The 21,148-nt window shown below is 44.4% G+C and overlaps 1 protein-coding gene across 3 annotated transcripts in view; it reads right to left on the bottom strand.

The window, feature by feature from the left end:
* Positions 1 to 21,148, bottom strand: part of LOC126213133 (sorting nexin-13-like) — a 399,760-nt gene that overhangs the window by 295,754 nt on the left and 82,858 nt on the right. For all 3 annotated transcript variants that reach the window (XM_049940749.1, XM_049940751.1, XM_049940750.1), the window contains exon 6: positions 637 to 877. In XM_049940749.1, the coding sequence (XP_049796706.1) occupies positions 637 to 877 (241 nt within the window). The remainder of the gene's footprint in view (positions 1 to 636; positions 878 to 21,148) is intronic.

Genomic DNA, 21,148 nt, shown 5'->3' with positions numbered 1-21,148 from the left:
CTCCATCGAAAAATGTCTCTGTTCCTTAGAAACTGCCAAGCAGTGTAATTGTTCGATGACAATCACCTGCTCTTCAAGCATATACTGCTACTTTTGGGGAAGTATTTTGTCACAAATAATATTAGTCAGTATTTGTTAACATTCTACAGATGGTCAACCGGCCCAACTTTCGCCCAGGTGAGTGAAGGAAACCATCTATGAACTACATTCAGATTGCCGAGCAGAACTGATAGAAACACTACAGACTGCTTTCGCTTGGAAAGAAAGTGTGAATAATTCAGTCAATAAGGAAAACTACAGAGTGTACCAATTTTTTCATTCAATTGCTCTCACAAACTGTTGTCACTCAAAAGGATTTAGATAATAACTATTTAACCACTACATGAAACTATTATCAATGCAGTTGACTGTTTTCATTGGCCTGTTAATGTGGACTGGTTTCACTCAAAAGAATTAACCGGTAGTTCAGTTCATTCGTAAAACCATAACCGAACGAGTCGACCGTTCTCCGGCAACTCACCAAATCGATTGTTTTCACTCATCTGTTCCTACTGCTACTCTGCAATCTGGCGAGTGGCACTTAACGCAATGTCACAGAAGGTGAAACGGTAAAGTATCAGAGGCACGGTGACTCACGCTTCTCGTACTCCGGGTCGGTGCAGACGAGGTCGCGGCACAGGTTGCCCCCCTCCATGGTGACCTCCAGGTCGAAGAAGAGCGGCTCCAGCTCCGGCTGCGGATGCGGATGCGACTGCGGGTGCTGCTGGGGGGAGTGCGATCCACTGCCGGAGCCCCCGGCCTGTGGGGTCGCGTTCGCGCCCAGCGACACCGACGAGCCGGTGCGGCGGTGGCCGTGTTGGTGCTGGGAAGGCGGCACCTGTGGCAGCCGAGTGGACCTTCACTCTCCCTCGTATCTGCTTATTAGTGAAATTAAGGTAACAGTTGGTTACCAATTTAAATTTGTGATTGGACTGGGGATTTCTAGGTAGGTGGCACACAGTGTGTTATCTCACACGGCTGTCTGTTTTTACAGTTGCATAAATAACTACAGGTACCTTCCATTTTTTTTATTTATTTTTTTTTTTTTAGGGCGCACAACTTCAGTGGTCATTAGCGCCCACACTAAATTATGAATGCACTGCGAGGCACAATGTTAAAACAGCAACTAAAAAGGACAACACTATAAAAGGCACATTAACAGGCAAGGGACTAAGAGAAAACAGCATAATCAAATGTCTTTAGACAGGGTCGTCAAGTGGATAAAATGAAGAACACGAGCAGCTGCTCCCGGGCCATCGGCTAAAATGTCATCCAGAGTACACGGCAGGCCAAGATCAACGTGCAGTGTATTAAAATTCGGACAGGACATTAAAATGTGGCGTACCGTCAGCAATTGCCCACACGGGCAGAACGGTGCCGGCGCAGCCGTCAGCAGACGGCGGTGGCCGAACCGGCAGTGTCCAATTCGTAACCGGGCCAAAACGACCTCCTCCCGCCAAGAAGGGCGCGAAGAGGTCGTCCGAGCCATGGGGAGAGGTTTCGAGGCCCGAAGCTCGTTTTCAGTAAGTGTAGCCCAATCGGCACACCACAGCAATAAAATGCACTGACAAATAACCCCGCTAAAATCAGACGAAGACACACGACAAGAAGCTGTCCGAGGCCGGAGGGCCGCAGCCTCGGACGCGGCACCTGCAGCTCCGTTCCCAGGGATACCGACACGGCCCGGAACCCACACAAAGGTAACCGGAGAACCGTCGTCCGCCAGCTGCCGAAGAGAGCGTCAGATCCGGTGCACAAAAGGATGAACCGGATACGGATCACTGAGTCTCTGGATGGGGCTCAGGGAATCAGAGTTTATTGTGTGTGTCTAACAGTGTGTTGCAAATGTCCAGAAACACTTTAAAAAATTTATTGTTGCCAAATAAGTAGCAATAAAAAGTAGCAACATACACTATTCGAAAAAGTAAACTTTCAAGTTATTTTTCTCATTGTACACGTGACGCCTAATTCCACGTAGGGTCACTACGTGGTACTGTATTCGACACGGTGCTTTCTGCAGCTGAGAAGGCTTTCTGTGTGCTACAGTTTGATGAAACGAAGAGTGCAATGGATGTCCAATGAAAATTCAGGATGAAGTACAGGAAAGTAGCACCAACCAGAAAGGCAATCTACAGTTGGCACGTAGTGTTCATTCAAAAGGGGTATTTGCACAACAGAAGTGGTCAGCCAGAGACGAATGCAAATGACATTGAAAGAGTAAGAGAGCTCTCACGAGGAGTCCGACAAAATCTCTACGCGGAGCTTCACGTGAATCGAAAATGTCAGTGACGACCGTGTGGTGTGTTTTGCGTAAAAATTAAACACGAAACCGTACAGATTATAATTAGTGCAGAAGTTATATCCTAAAGACGAAGACCGGCAATTCGAGTTTTACTGTACGCTGCATGTGAAAGATGACAGTTTTCGTGAATTCGATAATTTTTTTAAGATGAGGCAACATTTCATACAAATGGCACAGTAATTGGGCACAATTTTAGGATTCGGAGAACAGAAAACCCGCATAACACTGTTGAACACAAGTGAAATTCTCTGAAGGTGGATGTTTTATGTGCCGTGTCTCTCAAAAAACTTTATGGGTCTTTCTTCTTTGAAGAACCTACTGATACTGGAGTGTACTTCCTTCAGATGTAGCCGAACTGGTTTATGCCGCTGCTGCAAACAGAATCAAAGTACTTCGTCCTTCAGTTAGATGGTGCACCCACACAGTTTGACCGTGCTGTTAGGATATATCTGAACACAGTGCTACCCAATCGTCAGATTGGTCGTGGTGGAGCAACAGACCAATGTGTGCTAAAATGGACTCCTAGGTCCCTGCATATCACCCTTGTGATTTGTTTTTATGAAGTTATGTAAAGGATCTGTACGTACTGTGTGATGTTGTGCAATAGAAAAGGATAACTGAACCAATGACAGCCACAGTCTCTAAAGACACACTGGCCCTCGTACAGCAAGACTGCGATTATTGTGTCGACGTTTGTAGGATCACACGTGGTTCCCACATTGAGTGGACATGAAGTAAAGATTGCTGAAAAAACTTGGAAGTTTAGTCTCTCACATTATGTGTAATTTTATTTTGTAACGCCACTCATTCAGCAACAATAAAGTTTGTAAAGTGTTCCCAGACTTTTGAAACATGCTGTGTATTAATTAGACCTGGTATACAATATTAATAGCAACCTCAGGCTATTTGTAGACTATACATTTTCCTGTAATGATGTGTTGTGTGGAAAAATCTGCAAAATTACACAGTCAAACTTTGACAGGATTTCAAAATGGAGCATACATTGGCAGCTCACTTTAAATGTAAAACTGAGCACTTCCAGAAATGCAGAAATTACAGTATCAATGAGTCACAATTAGAACTGGTCAACTTGTACAAATACCTGGATGTAACAATGTGTAGGGATATGAAATAAAAGTGTCAGACAGGCTCAGTAATAAGTACAGCAGGTGGCAAACTCTGGTTCACTGGTAGGTTACTTGGAAAATGCAGTCGGTCTACCAAGGAGATTGCTTACATAACACTTGTGCAGCCCATTGTAGAATACTGCTCAAGCGTGTGGGACCTTTACCAAATATGGCGCAAGTGCACAAAGTAATGCACAGTAATTTTTTTTTCCTCCCCTTGTTTTGCAGCTGGAATGTTGAAATTTCAAAACAATACGGTTTGAATGAAACTTCCTGACAGATTAAAACTGTACGACGGACTGAGACTCGAACTCGGGACCTCGAAACATTCCCCAGGCTGTGTCACCGCAGTATCCTTTCTTCCAGGAGAGCTTCTGTGAAGTTTGGAAGGTAGGAGATGAGATACTGGCAGATTTAAAGCTGTGAGGACGGTTCACGGGGCATGGGTCGTGCTCGGGTAGCTCAAATGGTAGAGCACTTGCCCGCGAAAGGCAAAGGTCCCGAGTTCGAGTCTCGGTCCGGCACACAGTTTTAATTTGCCAGGAAACTTCATATCGGCAGACACTCTGCTGCCATTCTGATACGGTTTGAAGTTTGTGCTACAAAGGGTATTTTGCTTTCACGTACAGGTCTAGGGAGAGAGGCCCTAACTGTGAAACACACACAGTGTGCACGTTACTGTCGTCAACCTGTGAAGTGCAGCAAACTGTAGTTTGATATTTGTGGCCCAAGGAGTATAAACTGAGTGACATTCACAGGGACAGGCACGGCGTGTATAGGGACAACTGTATGGAACGTAGCAACGTCTCCAGGTGGTGTGCATTCTTCTGAGAGGGCCGTGTCAACCGTAGTCATTTGCCACACCGTAGGCAGCCGGGAATGCTGCAACCTAGCAAAACGGTGGAGCCATCGAGGCAGCAGTTTCGAACGACTGGCATTTGCAACTGCGAATCTTATCACAGCAGTTCAATATTTCCTACGGTGCAGTGTACGATACTGTTCGTGTCACATTGAAATTTTGTGAAATTAGTGCTCACTGGGTGCCTAGGTACTGACAGACAACCACAAGGGCCAGCAAACGATAACAGGCTCGACTCAATGTGTTACGCCACAGGAGGGCACGACTTTTTTAAATGAAACGTCACTGGTGAAGAGTCGTGAGCATACCACTACGTGCCTGAAACTGGCCGGGCCTATACGGAATGGAAACGTGCCAGTTCTCCAGTATGAAAAAAATTGAAAGTGGCTCAATCTACTAGGGAAGTGCTTGTCGTAGTGTTCTGGGATACGCATGATGTGTTATTGGTGGACTTAATGAAAATGAGCACTGTGAATGCTGCAGCTTGCACTAAAATTTTGATTACGTTGCATCCTGTCCTCCGTGACAAATGCCAAAACATTAGCGTCGACAGTGTCGAACTTCTCTGTGACAGTGCTCGCCCCCACGTTGACGTTTGTGAGAAAATTACGAAATTTGGATGGGAAGTGCGCCAGCATTCACTATTAAGTCCAGACCTTGTACCGTCAAATTTCATCTGTTTTGTTCCGTGAAGAAACTACTCGCTGGCCAACACTTTGTGACAAATGCGGAAGCGAAATCGGCAGTCTGCAGATGACTGTACTCCAACCAAATGGACTTCTAGGAACAAGGCATCCTGAAACTGGTACTGCACTGGGAGAAATGTGTCGAATACAAATGGTGACTTTGACAAAAAGTAGGTAAAACATGTAAGCTCATTTGTAATTTTTGTTTGGTTACCTATTAAACTTTTTGGTAGTAACATTATTGCACGTTACTGTTCCTTATAATTTATTGATTTTATTTTTTATTTAGCGTATGGCAAGTACAAATCACGTATGAAAAATCTAAAATTACATAACACACAAAACAGTTACAATATCACAAACAAACATCTAGGTTAGAAATATAATCGATTGCACTGTTAGTCGCATCCATGAAGTCCCTTGTTGGCCCAGGGTAGGCCCTCAGAGGGCATTCTACCACGATGTGGTGAATTGTCTGCCTGTCAGCGCCGCAGTCGCACTGTGGTGATGGCACTGTGCTCCATTTGTACAGGGAGTCCGCACAACGGCCGTGGCTCGTCCTGATCCTGTTAAGGGTAGACCAGATTTTGCGGGGCAAATCAAAGCCCCGAGGTCTGTTAGATGTTCCCAATAAGGTGTTAACCTGAGGCGGTGTCTTTTCCTCCCATTCTTCTCTCCAGCGGTCCTCAAGAATAAAAGCGTTCTTTACCAGATCTTTGGCACTTGCGAGAGGGGGGTGTCTGGATTTCAATCTCTTTTGCTCAATTCCATTACTCAGGGTGTGGATAGGAAGATCTGGGCTATTTTGGATTTTTCGACACTCCCTGACAAGTGCGTGTTCTCTGCGCAAATGTGGCGGCGGGATATGGCTCGATACAGGCAGCCATTGGACAGGAGTTGACCTGATCGTTCCAGAGATAATCCTCATCGTTTGGTTCCAGACTGCATCCACCTTCTCGATGTGAGCACTATTTAACCATATTGGGGAACAGTACTCTGCTGCAGAATAGACAAGTCCTAGTGCAGAGCTACGCAGAACGGAGGCAGTGGACCCCCAACTAGTGCCACAAAGCTTTTGGACAATGTTGTTTCTAGTTCTGACTTTTTCAGCAGTGTTTACAAGGTGTTGTTTATAGCTCAATGTTCTATCGAGTGTCACGCCCAGATACTTTGGTGTTCTATTATATGGAAGAATGCCGCCATCAAAGCGGATCTTGAGCTCTTTGTTTGCTAATTTGTTATTCAGGTGGAAACAAGTGGCCTCTGTTTTGGATGGGCTGGGTTGGAGCCTCCAGTCACGGAAGTATTTTCCTAGAGTGGTCAAATCGCTGGATAGTGTGATCTCAGTTTCCTCCATCACTCGGTGTTGTGTGGCCAATGCCCAGTCGTCCGCATATCCGAACATTTTGGATCTCGTCCTAGGCATATCGGCTATATACATGCTGAAAAGCAGTGGAGCCAGTACTGAACCTTGGGGCAGGCCATTATTAAGTTTCATGAATTTACTTCTGTTGTTACCGATGACAACCTGGAATGGTCTATTGCAGAGCATTTCGTCGATAAGGTTAGCCGTTTTTAGACATGGCACAATGCGGAGGAGCTTATAAATCAGGCCCTGTCTCCAGACAGTGTCGAACGCCGCCGTCAGGTCGACAAATACCACTGATGTTTTTTGCTGTCTTTGGAAGCCCGCCTCGATGTAGGTTGTTAGAGCGAGGACCTGATCCGTGCAGCTTCTTTTCGGCCGGAAGCCCGCCTGTTCTACCGGTACAGCCTCCAGGATGACTTCGCTCATTCTGTTGTACATAAGTCTCTCCAGTAATTTATAGATCATGCTGAGTAAGGCGATTGGGCGGTAGCTCTGAGGTTGGTCACTCGGTTTGCCCGGTTTTAATATGGCAACAATTTCAGCCTTTTTGAGAGTGTGCGGAATTTTTCCAGTTTGCAACACGTTAGAGAAGAATCGTGCAAGCCATAATCTTGCAAATTTACCACAGTGGAGCAGAAATTCTGGGTGAATCCCATCGAACCCTGGGGCCTTTCCTGGTTTTATATCGTTCAGGGCCATATTTAACTCTTCGACTGAAAAGGGTTGGGAATAAGATGTATTGTTCTCTGCTGTCGATTTTAGCTCTTTAAGCTCCTTTTTAATTTTTATAGTATGGGCTCGTTCCTTTGGGGCCCTGGACGTCTTGCTGATGTGAACCGCAACTGTATTTGGGGACATAGCGCTGGTCATTCGCAGATTTTTACCTCCACCTCCAAGTCTCCGAAGCAAAGACCACGCCCTTCTGCTTGATCTTGTAAAATCCATTTGTTCCACGGTCTCCATCCACTTAGCACGCCTGGCCGCATCTAGGCTATGTAATAGATCATCTGCAATTTCTTTATCCCCATTGTCCAGAAACTGTTTATAAAGCCGTTCACTTTCCTCGCTCCATCCTGGCACATATTCGTTTCTGAATCCTCTGGGCATACTAACTTTAGCTGAGCTGATGACAGCTCCAACAAATCTTTCGTAGTTCTTATACGTTGGCGGTATCCATCCAAGGCATTTATCAAGTTTCTCCGAGAAAGCAGCCCAATCTGCCCTCCCAAAGTTCCATCTAGGACGAGGATAAGAGGATATCAGGGGAATAGTAAGACCTATTTCTAAGAGCACTGGACGATGCTGAGAGTGGGGGAAATCCTCAAGTACCCTGCGAGAGACCGGCAGGGGTTTGTTGTTCTTGTCAGTTGTAACAAAACTGAGGTCAGGGCAGGTCTCAGTTAGCCAAGCGGCTGATTCAAATGTACCTCAGTCTTTGGAGTCAAAGATTAGTTGAGTATTATGATCTTCTGTCCATTTCACCAGGTCTTCGCCGTTTTGGTCAGATATTCGGTATTTCCACAGTTCATGGTGGCTATTAAAGTCACCCACGTATATTGCTGGGTGAGGCAGGATTTGAAGGGCTTGTGGGGGCCACAATTGCCCTGGAGGCTTGTATATATTATTTATTGTGACTTCACCCACTTTTATAATGACTTCGTGAATCTCGTTTGTGGTAGATGTTGATACGAGAGCCACTTCTTCGATATCTCTCCTGACGTATGTTGCCGTGCCATAATGTCTGTGGTGTGTGGCGCCTATTACATCATAGCCAGATATTATGCCCCTTGATCTTAGCTGCTCGTCATCTTCAGTATGGGTCTCCTGAATTGCGACTATGTCAATGTCGTTCATTGTTAAAACTTTATGCAAGTACATGCATTTGGCTCTACTTATGCCTTCAATATTCAGGTGGCAGACTCGAATCTTCCTTATAATACTAGCAGGGGATACTGAATGTATACAAAGAAGGCAACACCTATGGCCACAGGATGAACCTGGTCTAGCAGATGCCCGAAAATACATGCAAACAGTCCTGTGGGAATCTACTTAAACAGTTTCCAGAACCAGCATCAAGTCAGGCATACAGGAATATTCCAGGCATGCCAGATGAGAGGCGCAAATATCTGCCGAGGAGAATATTATGTCGGTGTGATAGCGGTAGTTCGGCATCTTCTGCATACCAAATCTCAACTGGGCTAGTGTACGTAACAGGCACCAGTGAGCAAACAGATGCCACGATGGTGGATTGTACTTAGATGATGTAAGACGGACGGACGTGCATATGCATAAACGAAACACCCACAGTCTAGTTTCAAATGGACGAGGGACCGGTACAAACAGAGGAGGCTGGTCCGATCCACTCTCCAGGAAGTACTGCTGAGGGCGACCGGCACAGCAGACGGCCCAGCAAATGGAAGAGTGGCAGGTCCGAGATGTAAAGACGGTGGAAGAAACCCATCGTGCCAAAAGGAAATTCATACAAATGTGTTTATCAGTGGAAAATCGAAAGCCACCGTCGATACTCCACGAGTAAAGACAATCCCGATATCGCTGAAGACTCCACTCGATGAAACAAGTCTGTGGAGAACTGCCATAGCCCGCAAAATCGTCAACGAAATGGGAGCCAAAGATGCCCCGTGGAAGGTAGGCCATTATATGGTTAATGGCAATAGGAGAGAGGATGACGTTTGGGACAGAATGCTGAGGCACACCATTTTCCTGGATAAAAGTGTCCGACAAGGCAGAACCCAAACGTACCTTGAAAAATTTGTCTTTTAAAAATTCCTGAACGAAGTGGGGCAGGCGGCCTCAGAGGCCCAACGTGTAAAGAGTGCAGAGGATACCAGTCTTCCAGCAGGTGTAGTAGGCTTTCTCCAGATCAAAAACCGTGGACACAGTCTGGAATTTCCCACAAAACTGTTCGTAACCTGGGTCGACAAAGTCTACTGTAGAACTGTGTGCCAGAAATCTACATTACGCAGTGGTTAGTACATTGTGAGACTCGAGCCACCGTACCAGTCAGGCGTGACTCGTATGTTCAATCGCCTCGCAAACACGGCCACTGAGAGAAATGGGGTGGTAGCTAGAAGGAAGGTGTTTGTCCTTACTGGGCTCAGCTGTGGATATGACAGCGGCTTCACCCATGTTATCTGCCCAGATGCAATTGTACGTATGAAGGAGAAAGTGCTTGCCCACAAGAGAAAGGTGCTGTGACATCTGAATGTGAAAATCTTCTGGCCCTGGTGCAGAAAAGTGGGATGAAGTGAGAGCACGCTCCAGCTCCTACATAGTAAAGGTGGCATTGCAGCATCCATGACTCAGAGAAGTGTACCATCCGAGCCTCTTCCACTCTTTTCTGATAGATGATGATGATGATGATGATGATGATGATGATGATGATGATTGGTTTGAGGGGCACTCAACTGCGTGGTTATCAGTGCCCGTACAAATTCCCTACCTTTGCTCATTCCAGTCTCGCCACTTTCACGAATGATGATGAAATGATGAGGACAACACAAACAATTTTCTGATGGAAGAAGGCAGGGTGATAGTGGGTGGAGCTCAAAATCTCCGCAAAATAGTGGCCCGAGGTGTTGGAGAAAGCAATGGGCTCCGCAGTAACATCACCTGTTACAGTCAGGACAGAAATTGGAGAACGGACGTCGGTCCCAGAGAGTTGTCGGAGGTTGGCCCACACGACAGAATACGGACAGGAACTGTTAAAAGAACAAGTAAATGAAATTCAGCTAGCTTTTTTGCTATCCCAAAGAATGCAACAACACCGCTGATGCAACTGTTTATAACGAATGCAGTTCTCTATCGTAGGATGTCGTGGGAGGAGCGGACAGCACGTCTCCGCACACGATTGCATCACGACATGCCTCAGTCCATCAAGGGACCGGGTCGTGACGCAGTAAAGGTGAACCGCGTTTGTCAAAGGTCGCCAGGGAGGAGTAAAGCCTCCAGTTGGACATTGAAAGCTGCCAATTTTGTTTACATGTAGGTAGGATATATATTGGCCACGACATCTTGGTAGATGATTGTTGCAGTGTCTTTGTGTTTATGGGTTGCATTTTTTCATTTGACTTGTCAAGCCAATGGCAGCACGGCACCTCTTGCTGCAATTGTCACAAGTGTATCTGGCTGCTGAGGCAGGAGCAGTGGTAACATTGCAAAGCTTTTTCTGCCTTAATCTGTCTAACGAGCCTTCATCGTGCTTCGACATTCCAGATGATATATCATCACGCCACTCTGGTCTCGTGCTAGCCCGTACCTCCCATCTGTTTGTGTCGATTCCAGAGCTCTCCGTATCTCGTTTACAAGAGTCCTCGAACCTCAATACAGGACGTCCTACAGGTCTTTTGGCTATAGAGATCTCTCCGAGCATCACCTCACGTGGTAATCTGTCAGGATCCATACGGTGGACGTGTCCCAGCCAGCGGAGTCGTCTCTGCTTCAAGATAGTTGAAATACTGTTGCAGTTAGTTTTAGACAGCACTGCTTCGTCGGTCACTCGGTCCTTTCACGTTACTCCGAGGATGGATCTCAGGCACCGCACGTGGAAAGCATTAAGGCGACGTTCTCGTTTGGCATAGGTAGTCCATGTTTCCGATGCATACAAAACGATGCTGAGGACACAAGTTTGATATACAAGAATTTTGGTGGTCAAAGAGAGTTTGTTGTTTTTCCAAACACGTGTAGAGGGTTTGCCAAAGTTGTCGCAGCTCTTCCAATGCGAGCATCAATTTCCTTGTCAACAGACATGTTTGATTCTATAGTAGATCCAAGATAGCAGAAGTTATCTACAACTTGCAGAGTAGTGGCATCTAGTGTGATATTCGGCTTTGTGTTAGTACCCTGAACCATAATTACGGTCTTACTGCTGTTTACACTCATCGAGAATAGGTGGCGTGCGTGACTAAATCTTGATACGAGCTAGCTCTTGCAGCTCTTCTGCGGAGTTCGCAACAATTGCAGCATCATCAGCATACAGGAGTTCACGAGCGACTATCTCGTAGCGCTTTGTCTTACTCTTCAGAAGACTGACATTGAAAAGTCTTCCATCTTTCCCATTATGCAGATGTACTCCAACATTGCAATTCTCGAAAGCCACTTGGAGCAGATCCGAGAGAAAAATTCCAAAAAGTGTAGGTGCCAACACACAGCCTCGTCTTAAGCCACAGTTCATACTGAATGGTTTCGATGTACTGCCATCGAAGATTACAGAGCCACGCATATTGTCGTGAAAAGATCTTAATAAAGACAGCAAAGTTGGGGGACATCCAATTTTTTCCAGTATGGTGTAACTGGAACAACTATAGAGGAATATCTTTCTTGAGCATTGCTGGAAAGGTGTATGTGAGGATAATCCTGAAGAGACTGGAAACTTCGACTGCTCGGATCTACCCTGAGTCACAGTGTGGATTTCGAACTGGCAGATCCACAAGTGACACGATATTCACCTTGCGCCAACTACAAGAGAAGTGCCGTGAACACAGAGTGCCATTATCTGTGGCTTTTGTTGACCTCAACAAAGCCTTTGACACTGTCAGTAGGGAGGGACTCTACAGTAGGTAGGATAGGAGTCAGCAAATAGATAGCACACAGGAAATGGTGACTCGAGTAGGTGTCAGAGAGAACGGACCACTCGAGATGGTGGGCAAGCTGGTCAGTGAAGAATGAGAGCTCCAAATGGGAATAGGTGTGTGTGGGGTTTTAAAGGAACGTGGGTGCTCAAGTATTGAGGCAGATGAGGTTAAGTCAATTGAGGTCAGCCGAGAGGGCACCTCTGGGACAGATTCACAAAGAGCTGTAAAATGGGATGGTGTGCATTTAAGTCACCGAGCAGCAAAAAGGGATGAGGGGGTTGCCCAATAAGCAGGAGGAAGTCTGCCCTGCTGACACCGAATGACAGACGCATGTAGACGGTACAAAGGGAAAAGGTGAAGTGAGGAAGGAAAATAAGAACTGCAGCAGCTTGCAGCCGTGTGTTCAGTGAGACGGTTTGACTACGAACATCATCCCGTACGAACAGTGCAACTCTCACATAAGACGGAACGTTGTCCTCGTTGGGAATGTCAGAGGGTACCAGAAACAAATGCGAGAGATCAAAGTAGTCGTGAGGATGCAATTTTGCACCATTCCCATAAGCAGTTTTAAGCACTACAAAAGTTTCTGCGGCCGATTTCCCCAAAAGGACGCGACATTTCGTAGCCACACGTTGCTCTCGACAATGTGCCATACGTTTTCACCAAAATGGAAAAAGTTGTTTTACTAAAAAATTCTCAAGGGCGAATCGATGCACTCACAGCAACACAACTTCACACACTGACTCAGGTGGTGTGGCCATAACAGGTACCTAGTCGAACAATGGGTTCCCCCACTCCCTCTCCCCAATGCAACCCAAGTCCCGTTAATTTTGGTCCGCCCTCGTATTTGTTCACACAGATCGAGGTTTTGGAAGTACAGGGCTATTACAAATGATTGAAGCGATTTCATAAATTCACTGTAGCTCCATTCATTGACATATGGTCACGACACACTAGAGATACGTAGAAAAACTCTCGAGAGCGCAGTGAGACAAAATGGCGACAGGAGCCGAGAAAGCGTATGTCGTGCTTGAAATGCACTCACATCAGTCAGTCATAACAGTGCAACGACACTTCAGGACGAAGTTCAACAAAGATCCACCAACTGCTAACTCCATTCGGTGATGGTATGCGCAGTTTAAAGCTTCTGGATGCCTCTGTAAGGGGAAATCGACGGGTCGGCCTGCAGTGAGCGAAGAAACCGTTGAACCCGTGCGGGCAAGTTTCACGCGTAGCTCGCGGAAGTCAACGAATAAAGCAAGCAGGGAGCTAAACGTACCACAGGATGGTGCTCCACCGCACTTCCATCACGATGTTCGGCATTTCTTAAACAGGAGATTGGAAAACCGATGGATTGGTCGTGGTGGAGAACATGATCAGCAATTCATGTCATGGCCTCCACGCTCTCCCGACTTAACCCCATGCGATTTCTTTCTGTGGGGTTATGTGAAAGATTCAGTGTTTAAACCTCCTCTACCAAGAAACGTGCCAGAACAGCGAGCTCGCATCGACGATGCTTTCGAACTCGTTGATGGGGACATGCTGCACCGAGTGTGGGAGGAACTTGATTATCGGCTTGATGTCTGCCAAATCACTAAAGGGGCACATATCAAACATTTGTGAATGCCTAAAAAAACTTTTTGAGTTTTTGTATGTGTGTGCAAAGCATTGTGAAAATATCTCAAATAATAAAATTATTGCAGAGCTGTGAAATCGCTTCAATCATTTGTAATAACCCTGTATACACTACCTGACTAAAAGTCCCCAACATCCTTATGTAATATAGAACTGACCACTAAGTGTCACAGGAGGTGGACCCACCAGTACAAAAGCAGGCAGAAAATACTGCGTTGTCAGTAGACAAGCGTAACAACAGAATGGTTTTGGTCAGCAGAGCTCACACCAAACCTCCAGGTGTCAAACACTCAGCTTGCTACCAAACGTTACATGTCAATAGAGTATCAACCAAAGCACCAATTCAGTTCGTACTATGTGCTGTCATCCAGGAGAATGGGTGTATAAGTTAATTAAATGTAACACCAGAACTAAGAAGCACATCAAAAGCATAATTGTGGGTACATAACACATGTTGCTTCCACGAGGAAGTCAGTAGAGCGTTATGATCTAACTAAACATTCCAGATTCGAACCACAGTGACATCAATTTTTTTTTACTATATTATGTGTGAAACTGTTATATGGACAACGTGTTTATGACATGTGAAAGAGCTATTTGGAGTTTACAGCAATGTACTCTTGGCAGTCAACTTTCTTTTCATTTCTTTGAAAGTAGTTAACCTATAGAGCACATTTGTAGTTTTACAGTATACAATCAGAATACAAAAATAAAGAAACAATTGCTTCACACATGTTGAAGTAATAGTATTTATAATAATTAATAATGGGTCATTCCACGTGAAGTGTGAAGTGTCCTAGGGCTCCCATCTCAGCCATCTTCAGTTCTTATTAAATTTGTACAGGATGTACACTCTTTGACATAAAACTTGACCGGCGGCCGGCCGCTTCAGAGGCTAAGTCCGCGCCGATCGCGACATGGGACAAAAAAACTGGCCAACTCGCTAATTCTCTAAGTCCGGTTATCTGCACAATCTGGCAACACTGTAGACTGCGGCACTTCCTGGAGGAAAACTTGTCCCATGATAGAGAAACTCTAGGCTGATTACGCCTGTGGTCTAGCGGTAGCGAGCGTTGTTTCTGTTCATAATGTCAGTGGATCGAGGGCAGCTGGCATAAAATATTTTTATAGCCTCTTCTGTCTGAATGCTGGAAGACGTGAATGTAATGGTAGCGCAGATTCAATCTATTTCGCTTTGTGACACACCGATATCAAAATTTTATCCAGTAACGATTTTGCGGCAGATTTCCTGCAGACTGTCCTCCTCTGGACGCCGTATGCGGCAAAGCTCCGGGAGCCATTTGCTGGCTACTGGCAGCGGCCGTGGCGACAGCAGCGGCGCTGCACTCCCCCGTTCTTTATCGCAAGCGCCTGCTACCGCTCATCGCTTTTGATGATTTAAAACGCTTTATTATTAAATGTTGCTCCACAGAAAATTTCTACAATTTCCATTCACGCTCAAAAGCAACGGAGACAGACGCCCTGATTAGTAGGCGGGTATTATATTACATTAATCGGCAAGAGCTGAGTATGGCCCGAAATTAATTTTATAGACTGGGACGAAATTAAACCACCTCACTACATTCGATGAATTTATAAATGCTTCATACCTCGTTTCTTTTCCTTTCAAACTCAATTATTTGTGCAACTTTTGGTCAATGTTTGGATGTTTTCGTCAAGCCAGAGTGAGCGTCTGTGGTGTAAAGTGTATTACAGTTCTTGTTTCATTCCTTATGGTAAGTCTATGCGATAAACTGTGTGAATACCTTGCAATGCATGCTCTGTAGCAGTGCAGGAACACTGCACATTTGGAGTTCCATGTATGGCTTCATGAAGTATTTATTGTTGATCGGAAGTGATAGTTAAGGTCATCAGATTTAAACCAGAAAAATTTGTCGTTTTGAAGGTTTCAGAGAACGGAAAGGAATTGCTAACGCCGGTGTTAGAAAACGTCTACAGTTAAATGCTATTGCAAAAATTTAGAAGAAGGGAACTACATTAATGAACATGTGCACTTCATAAACAACCTTCTGACATGTTAGACCTATATGACGAACAAAGCTCAAATTTATATCGTTGACAGTTGGTTTGAATCTTTTCAGGGTCTATTTTACAGTGAAGCACCTTGGAATTTGCAAAGCAGAAATCCATGATATTAACTTAATTTACTAAGTCGAAATCGGACGAAGATTGATGTTTAAAGGCATTCTTCAGATTTCGCATAAGAAATTTTTACTAGCAGTTTGCAACTCCATTAATTAAAATGGAAAATAAAAGGTTGTAGTCAGCGGCTTCTACCGTGATTCGAACTGCTATGTCTTATAGTACAAGCACTGCAACGCACAAGGGAACCTCTGAGCTAACGACACACTGGCGGCCAGAGGCGGAATATAGTCACTGCGATGTTGCCTGAGCCTCAAAACGCAACCTTAAACACACGAACAGAGGAGGTGGAGATTACTGTTTTAACGTCCCGTCGACAACGATGTCATTAGAGACGGAGCACAAGCTCGGATTAGGGAAGGATGGGGAAGGAAATCGGCCGTGCCCTTCCTAAGGAACCATCCCGGCATTTGCCTGAAGCGATTTAGGGAAATCATTGAAAACCTAAATCAGGATGGCCGGGCGCGGGATTGCACCGTCGTCCTCCCGAATGCACACACAAACAGGTGTTACTTATGTGAAGAACGCCGTTCTTGGAGTCCAGAAATTAAATATACTTTCTAATTGTGTCATCTTGCAGTGGATTATATCGTACGAGTCTTCGATGTGGAAAACGAATGTCAAGTGAATTTAGCGAGGTAACGCCGACCTACACCCGGAAGTAAATGCACTATCAGAGTGTTGACAAATACTTGCTACGACGCTGCCATTTCTAGGCTCTCTGACGAGGCAGCTCTTCAGCGAAATGCTTGCCGTGATTCTCCGATACGGTTCTTCAGAGTGGAGACGCGCGCGCACGTTTGGTTTTTATGCGGCGTTCTCCCCTGATGGTTTCTGACGTCGCCTTGTGGGCTATGTATACATATGAGACATTCAATTATCATTAATCCAGAATGATACAAGTTTCAGCTTCCGGCGTGGAAGAAGGCTGTTGACGCCGACATTATATCATTTCAACGTAGGGAAAGCAAAACGGATCATTCAATGTTTCTCATTCAACATTCCTCATGGCATTCATTTCATTTGACACGTAAGAAGAGGTAAAGCGGGAATTTACTTTCGTTAACACGAAAGATATGCCGCACATATTGATAACGAGGAAGTCTGCGTCTTCATACGTTTCCTCCTTGAAATCTGAATGCTCTATTATATACTAAGTAGCCCGATCATTGTTTCAGTAATGTTACCCTCTTGTTTGACCCCGTAACGATGAACAGATTCCAAATGCATGTCTCCCTTCCTGGGTTGTTTTTTGTGTTTTATTGCTTGGAATTCCTGAAGCAGACCACTGTGCCTTCCCCCCTCGTGGGTTAGGTCTCAAAACTAAACCGCTTTGTATCCAATGGCATAATTTATTCAGACAGCATCAGCATAAGACTATCAAACAAAGCCTTCCATTTACAGTTGCATCACTCTAACCAGCACTGACCAAAGTGTAATCCACGGTCATGGTCCTAAATTACCAGCTGTCTGCTACTGTGGCAAAGTCCGTACTACACTGTCGATTCCGCAGCACCATTTTATCTGGTAACACTGTGTAGTTGCACAGTTGTGCTACCAGGTCTGTCCTCACACTGTCAACTTTATGTATCTCACTTCTCCTGTAGCGTAGATCACGAGGAGCCGAAGTAAAAGAGTGTATTCTGCATGACGTAACATTCAGTATTCCCTTCTTTCATAGCCACTCTTCATGTGCATCGATACCAAATAGGAATGCGAAAACTCTTGCGAGTGAGAGAATGACAATAACAATCGTAACAAGAACAAGCAAATAATGAATGATGTTTATTCCAACGCAGAACGAGAATGGCTTTAAATATAAAAATCTGTATCTATATCTATATCCATATCTATTCTGGATGTTTGCAGAGAAAAGGAAAAGTCGGTACTTCTCGCTAGTGTAATATAATGTGAACCAGCAACTACCCTTTCCTTAGAACACGACTCAAGCAGGTCCTCAAGTAGGTAGCAAGGCACTGCTGCATTCTGTTCCCTGACATTGCTCTGATGACGGTTAATGCAGATAGTTCCGATTATGAAATACAAAACGTATTGCAGGTTAGTTCCTAGGATAGTAACATTAAATTTGCGTTGTAGACGGCATAAGAACGTGACGACTATCCATATTACTCATCAATATAAAAAGACAATATTTTGGGAATTTAGCTGGATTACTCAAAATGAATTCTGAAATTGGGTGACTGACTGCACAGGTGCTAAACGTCGTCAAGAGTATACGATGTCCTAATCGCATTAGGAATATGAAGAACGTCTTCGACAGCTCGCAACTTTCACATTGCTATCTCCACCCTACTCCAGACAGCCCTCGGTGGAGTTGCACTACGTTGCCGATGTTATGGAAGGCCTTCAAACCGACAACAGACCACATATTGAAAAATACAAGCGAATTCTCTTGCAGCGTAAGCTTATTGTAACTAATCTAAAAATTATTGGAGAGGAACATTGTCCTATTCAAAAAAAGTAAAATGTTACACACTGTTGACGTCAAACGGACATTATCTATGTCCTGTCTTGTGTCCTACTCATCTATAATATCAAGTGTACTATGAAAATGATTATATATAATGGATGATAGGGTAATGCATTGATACCAGATGGTGGGGGCCGGCCGGTGTGGCCGTGCGGTTCTAGGCGCTTCAGTCTGGAACCGCGTGACCGCTACGGTCGCAGGTTCGAATCCTGACTCGGGCATGGATGTGAGTGATGTCCTTAGGTTAGTTAGGTTTAAGTAGTTCTAAGTTCTAGGGGACTGATGACCTTAGAAGTTAAGTCCCATAGTACTCAGAGCCATTTGAACCATTTGAACTATTTAACACAAAATGACATTAAAAATTAAAGTTATTCACGAGCAGCTAGTTGAGAATATGTATGAACATTAAGTGACACGACGAACTGAAATAATATGACGAAGAGTTCAGCGCTCACTGGGAATAGAGCCCCACACATATCGTTGTTGACTACACACAAAGAGACGTCAGCTACCGAATTTTTCTCCACCAGCTGCTCAGAATAGCATCTTGAACTTACAGTCATCTCGCAAATAGTTCTGTGTCTCACTGGGAGTTAAAAACGTCAGATATCGTTAGTGTTGACAACAAATGAAAATACATTAAAAATCAAAATTATTATCCACCAGCAGATAGGTGTTCTCATGATAGAGCTTGATAATACATAATTAAATCTTTAGTGCCGGGCCAGGATTTGATCCCATTCACGCGTAATATGTGAAGGTGTTACGGAATCTGCAGTTTTGAACAAACAACAAATTGTAGCCGAGCTGTATTGCCACGAAGGGATCAAATTCCTCGTTAAGGGCGGTCTGAGTTGCATTCCCAGTTTAGAACCAATTTTATCGACATACAGAAGCTCAAATAAAAGATGGAATAAGTGTCCTGTGACCATACATAGCGTTTGTGTCGTCACTTGAAATAAATAACTAGTATAAGAAAGGTTATTGGTGATAGAGTTTCTACATGTCGCCACTCCAGACTTTATTGTGGTTCAACCTACCGTCTACTTGGTAAAGAAGGAATATCATCTTTAATGTGAATTTTCAGACCACGCAGCCATTATATCTCCTTCACTTGGTGTAGCCAGGAGAGAATGGAATCTGTCTCTCCCTATCTAAAATCATTGACGGAAGTGGGAATCGAACCCAGGCCATAGGTATAACAACCTACCATCCGTCCAACACACCACGAAATCCTCTTCTCTGCGAGTCATTTTTCTATCGTAACGCAGTTGCGCCACACTGGATGAGAATTCTGACACACAGGCTCCCTGTAGTAATTTGCAGCATGTTCAGTAAATTCATTTACTTGGTTGACCGAATCACCATGAACTAGCTGCCTCGGCTACCCAGTGCATACATTCGACTATTTTGTAATCACAGAAATAAAATCACGTAGCTGCCACCTACACACAACTGCCAACAGTGTAGGATGCAGAAGTTTAAATAGGAAGTGTTCCTTTCCACTTGAGCTATTCTATTGCGCTATCTGTTACAAGAAGACGTCGTTCAGTCCAAAAGAAAAGCTGTAACTGTTTGTCTCTCAGAAGTCAAGACCTGGCCATATGCATAATCTCACAGTGCTGTGGAATCCAAAAGTTCTGGAGGAATAGTTGCCGAGCTCTGGAGCTGCTGTAGCTACGTGTCAGCTTGTAGCATAGATAAGATGTCGCGAGTTCGAATACATTCAGTGCTACATTTTTTAAAACGCAATTCTGCTCTCTGCTGAAGGTATCAATCTAATGGAACTTTGAACATAATTCCCTTCACTTCTCAACCCAAAGTAGTCGCATGTGGAAAAAGGGCTAACTACTGTGACATTTTGTTCTATTCAGGTTTAATAGACAGCAGGCAGCAGATGCATCTCGAAGATGTGCAGGGAGAGCGCATCGTGCCATAATATGTCATAAAAGTATTTTCTACATTAGCCGTCGTGTGGTAGTGATATTTTATTCTTCTTCAAACTTTGTTTGACAGCTTTAACTCAGAACAAGTTTTCTACATGCATGTAATCAATAAACTGCATGTGCATTGTCAGACTGTCATAGGTAACATCTGAGAATTCGCATATATCGTTGATGATTAATTTCTCTCTCATGTTTACTATTGTTTTAACAACACTAAAGGAAACCTTACGATAATTGTGCACTGTATTATAAGAAATGAAATAAAACTAACCATGATAACCTTACGACGAAAGTATCTGTACACAAGCATGCCTCTATCGACACGAATTAGTAAAATACTACTCACTTAGATTTTGATTGGGTCTGTGTTTAATTGGTATGCTGTGTCATACTCAAGAGGTATGCAAATGTGGCATTTCATAAATATAGTTACGTATTCCTAGAAACCCAAAATTCGCTTGTCAGCAGCGGAAAGAGGCCTTACCTGTTGTGCAGCATTGTAAGTTTTTCAACATTGCACTATGAGCTGAAAGCATTTTCTTGCGATTTCCTTATTGATGTTTGATCTGACTGCTTGTAGCTCTTTCACAGAAGGGATAAAAACGTTACAGTCAGTGAGACTGGAACTGCGAGCCGTAACAGACGCTTTTTCACAGGTCAGCACGTTACCACAGAGCTGGCGAGGAGGTATGGGTCTTAGCTTCCTATTACGAGAGCTTTATTAACTAGAACTCGTAAACCGCTATTTGAAGGTCGAGATTAGTTGCGGTTTCCACCTGCAACGACTTTCCTGGGCTGAAAACCGTAAATTTTCAATCTTTTGTTACCCTTCAAGCGATAATAACTCAGATTATTCAATGGAAATGACACGTAAAATCAAGTGAACTTTGAGGCTTAATTCCGTGCACACCAGGAAGTAACTCGTCGATCACAGAGTTGC

The sequence above is a fragment of the Schistocerca nitens genome, chromosome 11 (assembly GCF_023898315.1).
Source record: "Schistocerca nitens isolate TAMUIC-IGC-003100 chromosome 11, iqSchNite1.1, whole genome shotgun sequence".
Classification (NCBI taxonomy): Eukaryota; Metazoa; Arthropoda; class Insecta; order Orthoptera; family Acrididae; genus Schistocerca; species Schistocerca nitens.
The sequence above is the reverse complement of the archived record's forward strand: the minus strand, read 5'-3'. Positions and strand labels throughout refer to the sequence as shown.